Raw genomic sequence first — 18,185 nt, 5'->3', positions numbered from 1 at the left:
GCGTCACCCCCATGGAACCCCTTCCTGCACAAAAATTCAAAAATTGTATAGAGTCATTTTGGTGTCACCCTCTCTGATGGTGTCACCCTGTGCGGTCGGCAGACCCCGCACCCCTCTCAATGACGCCACTGGTACTATAGACTACAGACTGTTGATGCGTTACAATGTTTTGAAGTCTACAATTTGTTATATTTAAAATCAGCATTCATGTAAATGGCATCGTAATGATTTTATTAGCCAGGATTTTAATCCACACTATTTTAAACACTGTATATCAGATTCACGTAAATTGGCTTCTCTTCTCTGAATTTTTAATAAGAGATAACCAGTGGGGGGGGGGGAGGGAGCGGAGAAACTTAAGTGTGTACTGGCCAACAGTTATGCGTATGTATTTTATTATTGTCTTAAATAATATAAAGATTTAAACACAAAACAAAACAAAATAAAACACCTCTCCCTGCAACAAACCAAACAATGATTGTTGAATAAATCGTTCTTTTATTGTCTATAGTCCATAAAAATGCTCCAACGAGCTAATGTTTCTTATTCTGTAATTCAACTTTGACTTTAAATAAAATTTGTCTGACTGATGTTGGAACGAGTTGTTCCCCTTAGTGCGCTTCCGGTTTCATTTTAAGCCGGTGAAGAGTTGTGACGAGTGGCCTCGTCATCGCAGTCATCATTACATCACTTTTGCGATAACTTTTTAATTGTTGCATTGCAGTAACATTTATTATTGCAAAATACTTTAATAGAAGAGGTAAAACTTGAACAGTTTGATGAGTTAATGGTTTGTTTATTGTGTACTGGATGAGTCGAGGCTGTACTTTCACATAAGGTTTTCAGTTGAACGGGTCAAGAGATTGACCGGAATACAGTTTTTTTTTTTTTACCGGATTAAATACCGGAATAAAGGTATTCAGCTGAATAACTATCGGAATAAAAGTAATTATCGAAATAATTGTTAAATAACAAAATAATACGAAGATCTGAGAGTTGTATGCATTTGTAAGCGAAACTGGGGTTTTGTTTGCAACCCAAACATTTGCAGTAAATGGTGACATCAATATTTAACGTAAATTTAATATTGATTACAATTTTTACAGTCCATAGATTAGCTTTACAAAAAATCTGACGTATCGTGCATTTGACAGAGATGAATTCAGCAGGAAAATTATATGAAATAAATAATAGGAACATTAAAACAAAATTGGAATTGTTCACAAAAACACAGTCTTATTATATTTATGTCTTGTGAGATTAATTTAATTGGTATCCAGTTTTGTTTACACCTTTCAAACTTAGCAGTGCTGATTGATAAGGTAGCCAAGGGAAGTGATGTCTTGGAATGAGTACCCTTTTGGTCAGTTAAGATTCAGGACTTATGTGCACTAGTTTTTATTTTCACTACACAAATTCATCTTGTATAGAAATAAGTAGAAATATTAATTATATTTCACCACAATATTGCTTGTAAAAACTGATCAAAACCTGATTATATGATTACATTTATTATAAATTAAGCTAAATCAAGTAAACATTAATACAAATTCAGTTATGTGTATAATATACAAAGGAAATAAAAGCTACTATTATTTTTTAGGAAGACACTGGACATATATTCAAAGGTTTATCTGGCACTTGGCCAGTTTTCATGGTAGCTGCCATCATGTCATATGGTAGATCAGCCATTACATTCCTGTTAATTTCTTTGACACATGATATGATGATTGGCTGTTTTTTTCTTTACATTTTGTGTTTCTGAAGTGTACATGTATTGATGTTTTTATGATGGAAATAAAAAGCTTTAAATAGAAAATCATTACTGGAAAAAATTGTTTGTTTGTCCATTTTAATTGTGCGTGCTGCACGTGTTAATCTAAGATCAGCTCTTTTAAAAGATTCAGAAGATGATTGTGTTTTGATTTATCATGCATTCGGTGTTAGTGTTCACTAAACTGGTACATATAGGGTTATTAATTACCTACTTGAATGGTTTCTAGCTTTTGTGTCATTGTCATTTATTCATAAGCTATAATTATTTACCCGTGGCTTTAGGCCATGTGAAAATACACTATAGCTAATTAGACATTTTGCATGTTACAGTATCCTAGAGACTTGTAAACAAGGGCACATAATACTATATGAATCACTTGGATGTCAAAGTCCCGAGATGCTCTAAATACCACTGTATTTTGGGAGTTCTTCTGTATTGCTCTAAATACCACTATTTTGGGAGTTCTTCTGTATTGCTCTAAATACCACTGTATTTTGGGAGTTCTTCTGTATTGCTCTAAATACCTCTGTATTTTGGGAGTTCTTCTTCTGTATTGCTCTAAATACCACTGTTTTTCGTGGGTTGTACTTGTGCACAGCTGTAAATACCACTGCTTTTTTTGGATCTGTTTTGCTGAGAAACAACATTTTATTATCAGTCCTAATCTTATGTTGCAGATTAACACAATTATATACAGTATTGCATTGATTATCTAACACAATTCATTGCCACTAGAAACTTTTGACGAAGCTGCAGTATTTCAGCTATTGGGTTGTTGGACTATGACCAACATGTTTAGCTTCTAGATATATGGTGTGACCTAGGGCAAGGCACTTTGCTTGCCTGTTTCTTAATAAAGCCTTCAAAGTGTTGTAGTATCTTAAAATGTCAGAAAGACTCCTACAAGTAAGTGTCAGATAAAGGTGATCTGATGACTAAGTTAAGTCAGTTTATGAATGGATTTTAAGAAATTGTGCCATTTTTGGTGTTTTCTTAAAACAAGTGTTGGATGAATGAGACTTGACTGTACATGTTTTTCTAGTGAGATACATCACAGATGCAGGCCATCCTAAGTGATATTTAGTTGAAATGCAGAATATACATTGGCAGCATGACTCAGTTTCAGAATTACTGGGAAAGTAAAATGTTTTGCTCCAAATATTTCCATGGAGATGAGGAAAAAATTGGAGTTATTTGTGTCTTTTCATAATCATCTCCCTTCTGGGCTACAGGAGTAAGAAAATTGTGAAAATCCATGATTTGCTTTGAAATCTGGTTGCCTAGCAGATTTTTCAGGTTGTCAGGTAAATCAGGTAAATGACTGCATTTGCCTTTATGGGTGCTGTAATTAAGATTATCTTTTGACCTTATCACATGACCTTTATCAGAGGAATGATGTTTAGATCATGTGATTCCAGTCTAGACTTCATTCTTATGATAAGGTCAAAGGCTAACGACACTTGAATTTGTTACTACAGAAAGGTATCTATTCTAATGTTGTTATGTATGGTGACTACATTTTTTACAGTACTAAGTCTACCAACTATTTTTTTCTTTGTGAGTGTATAAACATTTTGAACAAGTTATTTTCATATTTGAATTTCCAATCATTTTCTAAAGGCCTAAATGAAAATTTAGCTTATCATCAATTGGATGACATTGTTTTCTTTGTTCACATGCCCTGACCCCCCCCCACTTTGTTGACCTCAAAGCACACTTTTTGAGTCTCAACTCCCCACTCACAACACTGTCTGAAAATATGGCAGGTGTGCAAGTATATGCACATATTTACTGTATTTGAGATTGGAAATTGAAGGTAATTGTACATTTTCCTATTTTTTTCTTCATGTCTTTTTGTCCACTAGCTTTCTAGTAGTTTGCCATCCGTGACCATAGTTTCAGTTTATTTGAGTTTACATGATTACCATTCACTTTAACATTAATCTGATACTAGGTTTTCAATGTGGTATTTTGTTCAGCCATTTCCCCACTAGCCAGTTTATTGTTTAGCTACAATTCGTTATTAAAACATGCCATATTCCTTCAGCTAAAGTTAGCTTGCAGAAGCAACAGTGAGTGACCATTTTTCAAACGGACCCGTGAGAAACCATAATACTAGATTAGAAGCATTCATTGTGTCAAGCCAAGGATGAAAGAAACTGCTACTATATGAGTGTGTGTTGAGAAAAGACCACCAATCATGAGTCTATTATTTTTTAAGGGTTCACACTGTTGGATGGTAGAGTGGACTGTAATTACTTAAGTTAGATCACAAGTAGCAAACACGTGTGGCTTCCTTGATATCAATCACCCAATGTTCAACAACATACATGTAATTATATGGAGTGTTGTGTATATTTAATTTGTATTGTGATTTTGGGAATTCGTCTTGTACCTGATAGTTGCCATGTTCTTCACTAAACCTTTAGTAATCTATCTGATGTTGTTGACAACATAGAATGTTATAGAAATTAACATTTGACCCCACATCCTGGTCATCGTTTTGTGTCTTAGGTTTTTATATTAAAGTTGTTTGTATTAGAATTACTCATTCCTGTTTTAACATCTGATTTGGAATCAGTCTTTTAGTTGTATTCAGTTTTAGTTTGAGAGAGATGTATTTATTTAAGTTATATTTTGGAATTACAAAGTGTTCATTAGTACTTTAAGACTAAATCATGATTTTGTAATTATTGTGTAATCCTTTTGGAGACATTTTGGATTAATCAATGTGATACATCAGGTCTGTTAGCACTTCAGCATTGTTACAAGCTATTGGTACATCAGCACATTGAAGATTGGAATTCATTCAGAACACTACTGGAATTCATTTGGAATACTCTGTACTTTTGTGATAGAACTTTTAGGACTACTTTATGATTTAATTCACAATACTGTAAGTTCTTTTTAAGTTTTCACTTTCATTTCTAGGGAAATCAATTATTTGTTGAATTTTACTAAACATGTTTGTTTTCACAATTTTCTGTTACTTGGTTTAAGATCATAAAATCATATCAGGAGATAATTTGTCACAATACTGTATGTACCCAAAAGGACAATGTAATGATCAATTGTTTGTTGCTGGAAAAGCTATAAAATTCCATTATAATTTGTAAAATGATTTATAAAAAAAAATATTTTTAGTTGCCCCACTGGGCTTTCACATTTGTGAAACAATTTTGCCCAGCATTCATTTTTAGTTGTCACATGTTCCTCGTCGGTATATCTTTGTTCCCTTAGTGACTATACCATTTCATATATATTTTGAATCCTGATAAGCAGCCTAATTTAAATTAAACGTATGGCATATGGTTGTCCTCCGAGTCAAATTTTTAATACGGGATCAATTATTTTGTCTTAGAAACAATCCTGTTATTATAATTTCATCACATGATTCCACATTTCAACATTTACTGTGTCGATTCAGTAATGAAATCAAATTAAACATTTTGCTTCATAGCTCACAAAATGTAAGAAACGTTTCTGACAGATTTTGATGGTCTACATTATTGATGCTGTTGTCATAATTATTTACAGGACTTTCATTACAGATATTGTATTTTGTGTCGCTTGGTATATTTCCTTCAACACTGAGGGTATGCAAAAGGATTGAACATGGAGCATGTCGTGATGAAACACAAACGGACAACCCTAGAGAGGGCAGAGAAGTTTATTTCGCCATTGTACTTCACAGATGTAAATTTACATGGCAGGTAATAAATCTCATTTGCTTACAAAAGATGGCCTAAAGAATTATTATTTAAAGGAACGAGGACCAATTTTTATAATGATATCCATCATGACCTGGCCATCATATAATTAATCTTATCATAAAGACTGAAGTTACATGTCCTCAGTTCAAGCTGTTTAGTGAAGGACAGAGTCCATGCTGGTAGTGATGGGGTGGGGACAAGTGTGGGTTGATTCTGGTGAAATAGTCACCCTTGAGTCTCTGGTTTAGCCTGAACTTCATCACATATTGATTTAATCCCACAATCCCCTTTGTTTAGGTTCAGTGCACTGATAATTAAAGTAAGACATGAACATTGTATTTGTATCCAAAAATATGAAAATGGAAGGTGTAAAATTAGCATAATATGTTTTCTACTCAGTAGTCAATTTTGATACGTATTTGATGATTGTGAATGCCAGAAATTACATTACATTTGTATGTACAGAATTGCTGTGGAAAATTAACATGTGACCATTTAAAAAAATGATTTTTTTCTTCTTTTCTTACCCAGCTAGAAGTGAATTATGACTCTGTAGACCTATGAAAGTCCATTACTAATAAAATTAATAAAAATAAAATTTTGCGAATATTATGTCCAGCAGACATATGAAAACATCTTTTCTTCTGTGGCAACAGCTGATTTGTGACTACCAGTAACCTGTCTTTGAGGTTATACAAGTGTATAGCAAAATAAGAACAATACTTTTTATAAAGTTTTAAATGTATTTCATCAGTATGCAGAAAAACAAACAAGTTGAAAGTGGCTATTTTGAGCATGGTAAATTTTGAACTTTCTTCACCCACATTTCTCTTTGTCAAAATTGCCCTATGTTTTGGCTGGAGAAGGAAGTCATTTGCCTAAACATTTGATCCTTGAAGAAAACATTTTTTTCTGCAATTTGCTTCTTAATATTTCTTTAGGAAATTAAATTGTGAGTGAAAATATCTTCTTCATGTAAAATTACCATTCCTTGTATCCGCAAAAGTGCAATTTAGCATTTGAGAGTGGATTGTTGAAATGCAGAAACGTTAATAACTGTGGCCAAAAATTATAAATGGTACAGGTAGTTCTAAATTCAGAATACTTCAGAAGATTGTTGATTCTCTTACTTTTAATTACCTAAAATACCATTATAATTAAAATATCATTTTAGGGTGCATGTTCTTCTTATTGCAGAGTATATCCAAAGTGTTTTCCAGTGACTTCCATACAGCACTATGCAGCACCTGGTAGGATTCCATATGAGAAAGCAGTCAAGGGAGACTACTCTCCAGCTCATGTAGGACAGTCTTTTGGCCCAAGGTATGTTTTTGTTCTGCTTCTTGAAACTTGGTGGGTGTACCATTACAATTATGACTTTTTTCTCACACTCCTACATGATCTTGATTTCCGGTTAGAGGTCACATGTAGTGCATATCTCTCTATGTCATCACATGACTCCAGTCTTCCATAACATGACCTTCTACAGCAGACGCAATGCACACCAACTTGCAATCACTCTCTGTTGTCCACCATCACATGAACATTTTTACACAATAGCCAAGCTAGACATTAATTGCAACACATTTGTCATTAATGTCATTAACCTTGCTGCATGTACATCTCTTGTCTGGTTTAGAGTACAAATTTTGCAGTTATTATTTTTTTAATAATTAATTATCTCATTGATATTTACGAAAGGAAAGTCAATTCAAGATCAAAGCTGAATCAAGGATTATATCATGATTTTTGTCTGTCTCATTGGGAATAAGAGTGGACATTATTTTGTGTCTGTCTCATTGGGAATAAGAGTGGACATTATTCTGTGTCTGTCTCATTGGGAATAAGAGTGGACATTATTTTGTGACCTGTTCACATTTGTATCACTGTGCAAGATATCTTTTGTTCATAATTCAAACTCAGGGCTATTTTCTTATTGGTCTTAACCACTGTTCTTTCAATAATGATATATGTGAATGCGGTTATAAATTCTACCCTGAATTTTTTAGAGTAGATCTAACATTGTGTACTCTTTTAAGTTGAAGACATTTTCAGTGAGCATTTTCTGTTTGAAAGTTGCAACAGTATTCACAAATCATCATCATCATCATCTTCAGTGATGTGATGCTGGATGCCTGAGATGACATGGGTACAGTACATCTGGGCTAAGAAGAATAAAACAGGTTGATCTCTCTGGGGCCAAACTATTTTTCTGTTTCCAACTCATATCCGACCAGGTTATGGCATTTTCTGGTGGTGCTGAATGATGAAAATTTTACCATGACAAAATGTGTACTCAAAAAATGGTTTCCTGGGGACTAAGTGTTATGTTCATTGCACCTCTGAAGTCTTTGCTCAAAGTTCTTTAAGCTTCAGTGTAGAAATAATCATTTGGAAATCAACCTAAGTGCATTGAATAGACTTTTGTATATTCTTAGTTTGCAGTGGAATGCAACAGCAGGATTAGAGTCTATGCTGTCAGTGTAGGCTTGCACGAGGCCTGACCTCATGTCCCCACTCACATGGCTTCCAGAAGTTCTGTGATTCGCCTACAACAGGCTACAAAACAGCAGGCTACATATATTTTGGAGCAAGACATGATTCAATGTTCAAATGAAAAAAATGTTTCCCCCAGGAATAAGAACTGAATGCATGCAGTGGCAGACTCTTTGTTTATACTGAGCAGTCCACCTGTTTAAGAATTCCCTTGCATACCAAGTTTTGCTTAATGTGTCAGTGGATACCTTAGTCCTAGGTTGCTCTCTTGGGCTACTCCCGTAACAGTGATTATATGGTTGAAATGGAGGCAAAACCTTTGACCACTACACAGTTTGAGGTTGCATCTCAAAGGCAGGGAAGCAACTCTGGACTCACATCAAGGATACATCTTGTACCATTTCAGGATGCCATAGGAATAGGATCATTATTTACATATCAACAATTTTTTAGATGAAAACTGTTTTGAAGGCCTTTCGTTGGCGGCTGAAGATCCTAGATGGGAATTCTTATTTTCTCCGACATCTCTACTATGGTGACTTGTCTCAAACAGTAAAGCAGACTCAAGTTCCCAGACCTTTGTATTTTTGTTTGTGTTCTAACATGGTGTCCTCAATGACAAATCCATGTTTAAGTTCGACATATCCTAGGTTGGCTAATGTATTGGCTGACACTTTGTTCTGCAAGAAGGAACCAATACAAATGGACTGGTCTTTTCATTCCACAGTTTTCATTCAGTAGATTCTTGATGGGATTGACCTATGATGGACCTTTTGGCAACAGTATGGAATGCCAAAATCCAAACCAGTCTCAGATCCAAAAGTCCTGGATAATCAGTGCTCTTTCTGTAGATTGGAATAGTCAAAATGTATACGCTCCATCGGCACCTCATGTTCTGAAGGTGATAGAGGAATCAAAAGAATCAGAGTGTCTTCTCATTCTGGCTACTCCACTCAAATGGGAAACATTGGATCAACCTCATGAATCTCACAACAGAATTTCCAGGAATCAAGATATTTCCTCATCTGCATTAAGCAACCATGGTCACAGACATTTCATCCTAACTCTTTGTTAGTGGACCTGCATGTCAGGATCTTAACCAGTATACCCATAAGAACAAACAGTTCTCACAACAAGTGGTCAATAATCACTCAAGTGATATGGCAATGGAATATAATCACACTGGTGTGCACAAGAGCACTTTAGTACCAATGTAGGCATCCCTGCCTCAGCAGCTAACTCCAGTGGCTCTGTGATGACAAACTGCTAGCACCAATCACGATTAAACCTACTGTTCCATGATCACTGGCACACTGTGCTATTGTGGAAGAGAGAATATCAGATAAACCAAAGTCCTTTGCGTTCTTCTGTTCATTTTGGATTTGATCTGGTCAATGGCATTCTATCCTTGCCCAAGTGGAATTTATCATGGGTATTTACCTGGCTGAACAAGATGTCATTTTAAATGCTCTCGTGGGCTTAATTAGTTCACCTCTCAGACAAGTCCTGGCTCTTCACTGCTTTGGTGATTAGCAGGCAGAATCAGTGATTACGACCCATCTACATGCAGTTGTGACAAGATGGATCAGTATCACTCATGAGTCTCCCCACTTTCATTGCCAGGAATCATGGGTAATCAGATATTGGTAAAAATTCATGTATATTCAGCTCAGTTCTTCTCAAGGTCATCTACAGGACCCAGTGCTCTGAAGTGGTATTCATGAAGACCAATCTATTGCATCAAGTGAGATAATGCCTCAATTTGGCATCTGAAGAGGGGATCAACATGGACACTTTAGTCCTGAATAAAATGGGCTATCTGACCCACATATTGGACCCATGAAGTTAGGACACATGCCAAAAACTTTGGATATGAGTGAAACCATTCTCTCACTGTAAGTATCAATGCCTTTGGATGAAGATCCAAGTACACTTCTCCAGTTTTATCAGAGATCTTTCATCCAAAGAGGATCAGTTTGATCTGGAGGAACCTTTACCTGTGGCACAAAAGGTTTCCTTTCCAGGTCATTTGACTGCCTTATAAAGATGCAGCTTCACCACTTCTGCTGGATTTGCAGGAGGGAAATGTTTCCCATTCAAAGCTGCTTCCCAACATATGGAGTCTATTTTCCATTTACGTTAATTAGAAGCTGTCTCACATACCTTAGGGGAGTAGAGATAGTCTCTCTGGTGTACAGGGATGTATCTCCCTCCACCTCTTACCTGTTCTCCCAAGGTATTATGATTTGGTAATGTATTTGAAAAAGAAACCATTTTTTTTAGTAAGATGTTTCTTAGATAATACTTACCCAATCATAATACACATACACATTCCCAGCTTACTGCAGTTGCTTCCATATAGAGAGCATGCCTTCCACTCTAGCAGTAACTGACAATTTGATGGAATCTGGTGTCAATCCTGGTATCATGGGGATATCACTCTCTAACTGCCACCTAGGTGGGCAGTTAACTTGTACCTTTTTAGCTCAAAAGTTTTAGCCCGGGAGGGACGGTTTTGTGAGGTAGTAGTGGCTCTCCTAAGGTATTATGATTGTGTAGGTACATTTCTACCATCTTTAGATGTAATGCAATGTTACTTTCTCTGAATTCCACTAACATTTCTACCCTCTTTGGATGCAGTGCGGTGTCAGCTTTAATGATAGGTTTTGCTGACATGGTGTGTTAAATCTTTTGATTGTTTTGAGTTGTGTTGCCATCATGGTCGTTACTGACTGAAACTATTTTGGGAGAAGGAATAATGCTTTTATTTTAGCATAATTGAAATTCATTCATAAAAGCAAAATTCTGTCAAGCTTAATCAACAACTATTGTAATTTATAATATTTTAGATTTTGCCTTTTTTTTCTCCAGCTGGTCCACCCATTGGTTTTGTGTGGAAATAGATGTACCATCAGATTGGATTGGGGAGGAGGTCAGGCTTCGTTGGAATTCTAGCTCAGAAGCATTAATCTGGATCAACAGACAACCAGTCCAGGTTGTGTGGCATTTATTGGTTTCAGAGTTTTATTATTCATTTGTTCCTATAATTTTACCCCCCCCCCCAAGAAATTGTTAAAGTTTGTTATCTTGAACCTACCCATATTTTTGGGGTGTTGATGATGTAAATCAAGTGCTATATTAGTTTTAAAAAAAAGAGTCTAGTATATGGTAAACTGTTATCTTAATTTTGGAAACTTAGATCATTGGAAATTGAGGTTCTGAAAATATGGTCTCATGCTACACAGCTCACTACCAATGAGCAAATCATTTCACCTCAACTTTTTTCTTCTTCTTATCACATGGCATGTTAATTTACTGAAAACCCTATTTACAAATGGATACATAATTTTTTTTTATTACAACCATAGGTCACTGTTTGTCAAAATTAATTTGGCTTAAGGCTTTAAAATAGCATTATTGGCCATTTAATATAAATACAAGAGCTTTAAATTACAAAATATGAAGCATTTAAATGTATGTATCTTGTTCATGTTTCTACATGTATGCCTGTGATAAGTATTTTTGTGTATATTAACATTTTTAACAGTGTGCAGTTTGTAATGATAGAAGAGAATGTAAATATCCATTGAAATTGAATCCTACAAGTTATACATTTTATCCTTGATTAAAAAATAATTTAAAAAATCTAGATATTGTTTAGATTCAGGCAATTAAGGCTGTAGTAGGAAATGAATGGTGTTTTTGTTTTTATTTCTTTCTCTCAATTTTAGTTATTTTCTTATTAAATATTTGTGTTACAGAAACTGTTATTAGGAATAATTATTGACAAGATTGAAAATAAATTCATAATTGGAAGAAGTAAGACCAATTTCAATTACAAAACAAAAGTTGATGAAAAATTAAATAATTTTTTGAGAAGGAAGCTAGACATATCAGTCAGTTATCTACCAACACTTGTATCAACTTAATGGTCGCCAAGAATAGTTTGGTAATTTGTTTTTCTTTGTTGTGTTTTTAGTGTTTTTCATTTCTATATGATTTATTAATCCCTGGACAGGTTCTTCATACTTGCCATGAATTATTATGAAGATGCGACAGTTAATTCTCTGAAATGTTCATCACCCCTTTTACATTAGGGAAAATGTCTTAGAAAAAATTTACATTAAGGTTTTTGTTAAAGTTTCTTCATTTGCTTGTCTTTACTGAACTCCATAATAGATTCTAATCATAATGAAGCTCCGACAATTCATACTACAACACACTCACTTGCCCTATGTCCTTTGGGTCAAGGTCACAATTAAAGAAGATTTGTATTAATGATCTTGATTGAAAATAGTTGTCTTTGCTTATAGTACCTAAGTGCTTATTTTCTTCACACTTGGAATGAACCATTCTGAAATTAAAACAACTTGTTCTGTAATACACACTCTTCCCAAGTTACTCTATGACACAAATGTCCCAACTCACTCTGTGACACACACTTATGCCATTGAACTTGGAGTCAAGATTACGGCCATATAAAATTTACATTAAGGTTTTGGATAAATTTCTTTGTGTTGCTAATATTTTGTAGAGTCCTTGATTAATTTTTTGCATGCTTTGGATATATTGTTATGAAGCATGCTTTGGATATATCATTATGAAGCATGCTTTGGATATATCATGAAGCATGCTTTGGATATATCATTATGCAGCATGCTTTGGATATATCATTATGCAGCATACTTTGGATATATCATTATGAAGCATGCTTTGGATATATCATTATCAGGCATGCTTTGGATATATCATTATGAAGGATGCTTTGGATATATCATTATGAAGCATGCTTTGGATATATCATTATGAAGCATGCTTTAGATATATCGTTATGAAGCATGCTTTGGATATATCATTATGAAGCATGCTTTGGATATATCATTATGAAGCATGCTTTGGATATATCATTATGAAAGATGCTTTGGATATATCATTATGAAGCATGCTTTGGATATATCATTATGAAGCATGCTTTGGATATATCATTATGAAGCATGCTTTGGATATATCATTATGAAGCATGCTTTGGATATATAATTATGAAGCATGCTTTGGATATATAATTATGAAGCATGCTTTGGATATATCATTATCAGGCATGCTTTGGATATATCATTATGAAGCATACTTTGGATATATAATTATGAAGCATGCTTTGGATATATCATTATGAAGCATGCTTTGGATATATCATTATGAAGCATGCTTTGGATATATCATTATGAAGCATGCTTTGGATATATCATTATGAAAGATGCTTTGGATATATCATTATGAAGCATGCTTTGGATATATCATTATGAAGCATGCTTTGGATATATCATTATGAAGCATGCTTTGGATATATAATTATGAAGAATGCTTTGGATATATAATTATGAAGCATGCTTTGGATATATCATTATCAGGCATGCTTTGGATATATCATTATGAAGCATACTTTGGATATATAATTATGAAGCATGCTTTGGATATATAATTATGAAGCATGCTTTGGATATATCATTATCAGGCATGCTTTGGATATATCATTATGAAGCATTCTTTGGATATATCATTATGAAGCAAAGACAGTTTGTTCACAGCAACATGCTTGCTTGCATCTTTGGCATTGGTGTCAAGTTCACAATTGCTGAAATTTTGCATTAGGTATTTGTTAGCACAAGGGCTATACCCTTGGAAAAAAATCTTCGAGCTTACTTGTAGTAGCCCAGAATTTAAGTCATTTTAGTATGAAAATGTCAGCATTAAAACTTTTGTTTCTCATTATTAATCTCCAGTAATAATTAAACTCTGCAAAATATGTTTACAGTTTTAAACAGATGTATAACTAGTTATGCTACCATGTTGTAGACCATTAGGTTAACTGAATACAGCATAGTAATATCACATGTCCTTCGTTCTAATGGCTCCTGTCTTCTGGGCAAAAGATTGGAGAACATGCAAGTTCATGAGGCCAACCACTAAACCATATTACTTGTGAGAAAATAATTGCTTTACTGCTTTGCTTTAAAAGAAATAATTCTGCAGATGTCCTGTCATTGTTTTTTTTTAGCCCAGGCATGTTTGTACTCTTGTATATATCGTATGAGTCTACTCCTACTACATTTAAAATAATGACTTCAACACCTTGTCAACATTGGAAGTTGATACATGAGTGGGAAAGCTTGAAGAATTACCATTAACCTTCTGAGGCTGTGATTATGGAATATGGATGATCCACTTTTAGCAGATACATATCATGGTTGAAGCCATGAATCATATAAAACAAAACACAGTTGAATATTTTTCAACCAATGCAAAATATTTAACATATTAGATGTTATTTCTGCTGCTACACAAGGAAATGTAGAGGAGATTAATCTGTCATGGCAACGATTAATTAATTTTTGTATTTTCATGAATGATAACAATGACACAAGGTTATTTTGCCGTTAGGCTGTTGTTTAAATATTTGATTAAAATTTTCAGGGTTTTAGTGGAGAAAATGAAAGAACTGACTTCATTCTGACTGAATCTCTCAAGGATAATGAAAGGTAGAGACATAATTCATTTTAATCTCAGCATTTTACGGATCAGGAGAGCTTACAACATGGTCTTTCATCCAGCATTTAAGTGTATTTTTGGCTTCCATTTGTACAAGTTTGTTATTGCTGCTACTCCTAAACTACTGTGAGGATTGCATTGAAACCTTACAGACACATTCGTCCTGAATAAAAACAGCGACCATTATTTATCCCATTTGGCTGCCATGGCAACTGTCTTGAAAATCTATTCCTCCTCAGTTATATTGACACAGGGTTTTCACTGAAAGACTTCTTATGATGTCTGGTTTGGTTGAAGAAAGTACTTTTCTGACTTCAATATGGATCGCTCCAGTGGCCTAGTGGTGAGAGCATCCACCTCAGATGTAGGAGGTTGTGGGTCTGAACCCAGGCTGAGTCATACTGAAGACTTACAATAATGGTACTAACAGCTAACTTGCTAGGCGCTCAGCATTAAGGGGTTAGTATTAGGACTGATCAGCCTGGTGTCCAGATAATGTGACTGGGTGTTACATGATATAACATGTCTGCAGCATGATGCGCCAGTGCCTGACATCTCTATAAACTGCCACACTGCAGACATTGTAGCGATATGACTGAAAAATTGTTAAAGATACATTAGAAATCCTTAATGGCTGATCATATGGGGTCTTAACTATAAATCTTATTTTATATTCCAGTTGGTTCTAAATGAAAATTGTTCCCCTTTATGCATCCATATGGCCGACATGGCATCCATCTTAATTTTTTTTTATTTCTTCTCTGATGATGTCTAGTTGATCTTAATAAAAATTGGGCCCATCAGACATTAACTTGGATGGTCAGTGTAGCTGCCATGTTGGCCATCTTGAAAATCTTATCACTACTGACCCCAAATAGATGGTCAGATTGACATGGAGTTTTCACTAATAGAATCATATAATATCTAGTTGTTACTAAATGAAAATGCCACTTATCTGACTTCCAGTACAGTCACAGTATATTTATATTGCTACTCCTCCTCAATGGCTGGTCACTTTGACATTGGATTGCTACTCCTTCTCAAGGGATGGTCACTTTGACATTGGATTGCTACTCCTCCTCAAGGGATGGTCACTTTGACATTGGGTTGCTACTCCTCCTCAAGGGCAATTCACTTTGACATTGGATTGATACTCCTCCTCAAGGGCCAGTCACTATGGCATTGGATTGTTACTCCTTCTTAAGGGGAATTCACTTTGACATTGGATTGCTACTCCTCCTCAAGGGCTGGTCACTTTGGCATTTGATTGTTACTCCTTCTCAAGGGCAATTTGCTTTTGGCATTGGATTGCTACTCCTCCTCAAGGGCAATTCACTTTGCCATTGGATTGCTACTCCTTCTCAAGGGCAATTCACTTTTACATTGGATTGCTACTCTTCCTCAAGGGCTGGTCACTTTGACATTGGATTGCTACTCTTCCTCAAGGGCTGGTCATATTGACATTCGATTTTTGCTGAAAAACTTATTTTGTATGGTTGTATGTGCATTAGGTTTTCCCATAAAAAAACTTGTGACATCTACTTGATACAGCAAAACCTGTCTTGGGAGGGACTGCCAGTCTTGAGAGACCAGGTTCTCCATGCATATATTCATGTGATTATATAGTGTTATTGTATGTCATGATTATATAGAGTTATTGTATGTCATGCTTATATAGTGTTATTGTATGTCATGATTATATAGTGTTATTGTATGTCGTGATTATATAGTGTTATTGCATGTCATGATTATATAGTTATTGTATGTCATGATTATATAGTGTTATTGTATGTCATAATTGTATAGTGTTATTGTCTCTCATGGAAAAGCATTTTTGGGCAGAAGGGTAATCTTTCAAAACAGGTTTCGTTGTACTGAATGAGAATGATTCTGGTCTGACCTCCAGAATGGTCGCAAAATCCTATTATCACTGCTTCACCAAACTTGACAGCCATAGTTACATGGGATCTTCATCAAAATGCTGCTGACATGTCTGGTTGGTTCCAAATAAAAATGACCCAAATCTGACATACACTTATGTGTAGCATTTATGACTTTAACGACATTGGGATTTATGCAGAAAGTCTTGATGATATATTATTGGTCATAATAGTGCCAATCAGACATGAATCTAACAAGCATTTTAACTCGGACTATAGTTTTGTTACCAAATTTAGATTGTCGGAGTTTCTCAAGAATATGAAATAATGGTTTCGATACTTGGCTGTTTTTTTCATGTTACTGGAAATTCTTATTGGGCAGTAGAAAATTAATTCATTTGAGGGACTGTTGAGAATTTAAGACATTGTCTTGCCTTTGAAATATAGGTGAAACTTGTCACTTTTTTGATGGTTTTGTCATTTTTGTTGGCAGCAACAAAATAGTCCTTGTATCTCTTTGTCTGTGACACTGTTGTATATACACAGTCATAATTGGGGTTCTTTTTATATTGATGCCAGAATGTGGAGAATATCAAGTTTTGATGTTTTCTGTCTGTTTACTGTTTTGTGCCTGCACAATAATTTGAGCTTTCCACAATCTACCATTACCAAACTTTGTCAGCAGCTTGTATTTGGAGTAAGAAAGAAGGCTGTTGATTTTAGAACAAAAGGTTAAAGGTCTCATCCTGGTTTCTCCACAGTAAGTTCAGTTCCGTGCATCATACATTGACATTGAGGCCCAATATCCATCAGTGTCATACTAGTTCCATCGTAGAAAACTATAATAATGGGGCTGGCATATACTGTACTATTCACTGTATTGGTATTAAATTTTTACAAAATCATTTATGATTTTTTCATTATTCAACTGACTGGCTTGCCATACATTATGGAATTTTTGAAGTGCATCCATGATTATGTTTTCTTTGTAAGAATAAACATTTTTAGTGAAACAAAAAAAGTTTTTATAACCTGAACTGAAGCTAGAAGGCTATATCAGAACTCCTCTAAATGTATCCTATGAATTTAGCTGTTTTTCTAAATTGAGGATAAAAACATTAAAACTTATTTAATAACTTCATATTCATTATTGCACCAGTTGCTTCATGATGTGTATTCACTAGATATTTTAGCTGCCTACTTGGTGAACATCTCAAGACCATAATACCATAATACACATTTCTCTTTAGAAATAGCATTATGTAAAACATTCTAATTATGTCTCCAATTACTGCTGACTGTTTATTTCTTTTCTATGACAAGGCACAAGACAGTATACATAGAGATGGCCTGTAATGGTTTATTTGGGGCAGGGGAGAATGGTATGATCAACCCACCAAACCCCAATAGGACCTTCACTTTGTCCAGGGCTGAAGTAGCAGTCTTTGACAGGGCAGTCTACAGCCTGGTCAGGGAAGTGGAACTTCTCCATGATATGGCTCAGGTAGATTAACAGAGATTAACATTACTCACAGTGTATTGAGTTGGCCCAGACTTCACTTTTATTTGTGCAGGTGTTGTTGAATGTATCATAGTGATGAGTACTAATGTGATTGTGTCACTGCTTGTAGTGTACTTACCAGGTACTAATTTATTTATTATATATGTTGTGACATTGTATAAATTAAAACCAACAATGTTTAATGGACAGTTAATTTTTGGATATTGCAGTTCAGTAAGTTTTTTCCATGACAAAATATTTCTAGGCACATG

The 18,185-nt window shown here is 34.8% G+C and overlaps 1 protein-coding gene across 2 annotated transcripts in view; it reads left to right on the top strand.

The window, feature by feature from the left end:
- The first annotated feature begins 630 nt into the window (after nucleotides 1–630).
- LOC149786596 (alpha-mannosidase 2C1-like) overlaps nucleotides 631–18,185 on the top strand; it is a 99,330-nt gene continuing 81,775 nt past the window's right edge. The window contains exons 1-6 of one of the 2 annotated variants that reach the window (XM_089977098.1): nucleotides 631–760; nucleotides 5,315–5,490; nucleotides 6,688–6,813; nucleotides 10,858–10,981; nucleotides 14,458–14,522; nucleotides 17,736–17,916. In XM_089977098.1, the coding sequence (XP_089833224.1) occupies nucleotides 5,393–5,490; nucleotides 6,688–6,813; nucleotides 10,858–10,981; nucleotides 14,458–14,522; nucleotides 17,736–17,916 (594 nt within the window). In that variant the 5' untranslated portion in view covers nucleotides 631–760; nucleotides 5,315–5,392. The remainder of the gene's footprint in view (nucleotides 761–5,314; nucleotides 5,491–6,687; nucleotides 6,814–10,857; nucleotides 10,982–14,457; nucleotides 14,523–17,735; nucleotides 17,917–18,185) is intronic. The other variant, XM_089977097.1, reaches the window with a different exon arrangement.

Source organism: Sinohyriopsis cumingii, chromosome 12 (assembly GCF_028554795.1).
Source record: "Sinohyriopsis cumingii isolate HCF-2022 chromosome 12, ASM2855479v2, whole genome shotgun sequence".
In the NCBI taxonomy this organism is placed as follows: Eukaryota; Metazoa; Mollusca; class Bivalvia; order Unionida; family Unionidae; genus Sinohyriopsis; species Sinohyriopsis cumingii.
This window is presented reverse-complemented; position numbering and strand designations above follow the sequence as displayed.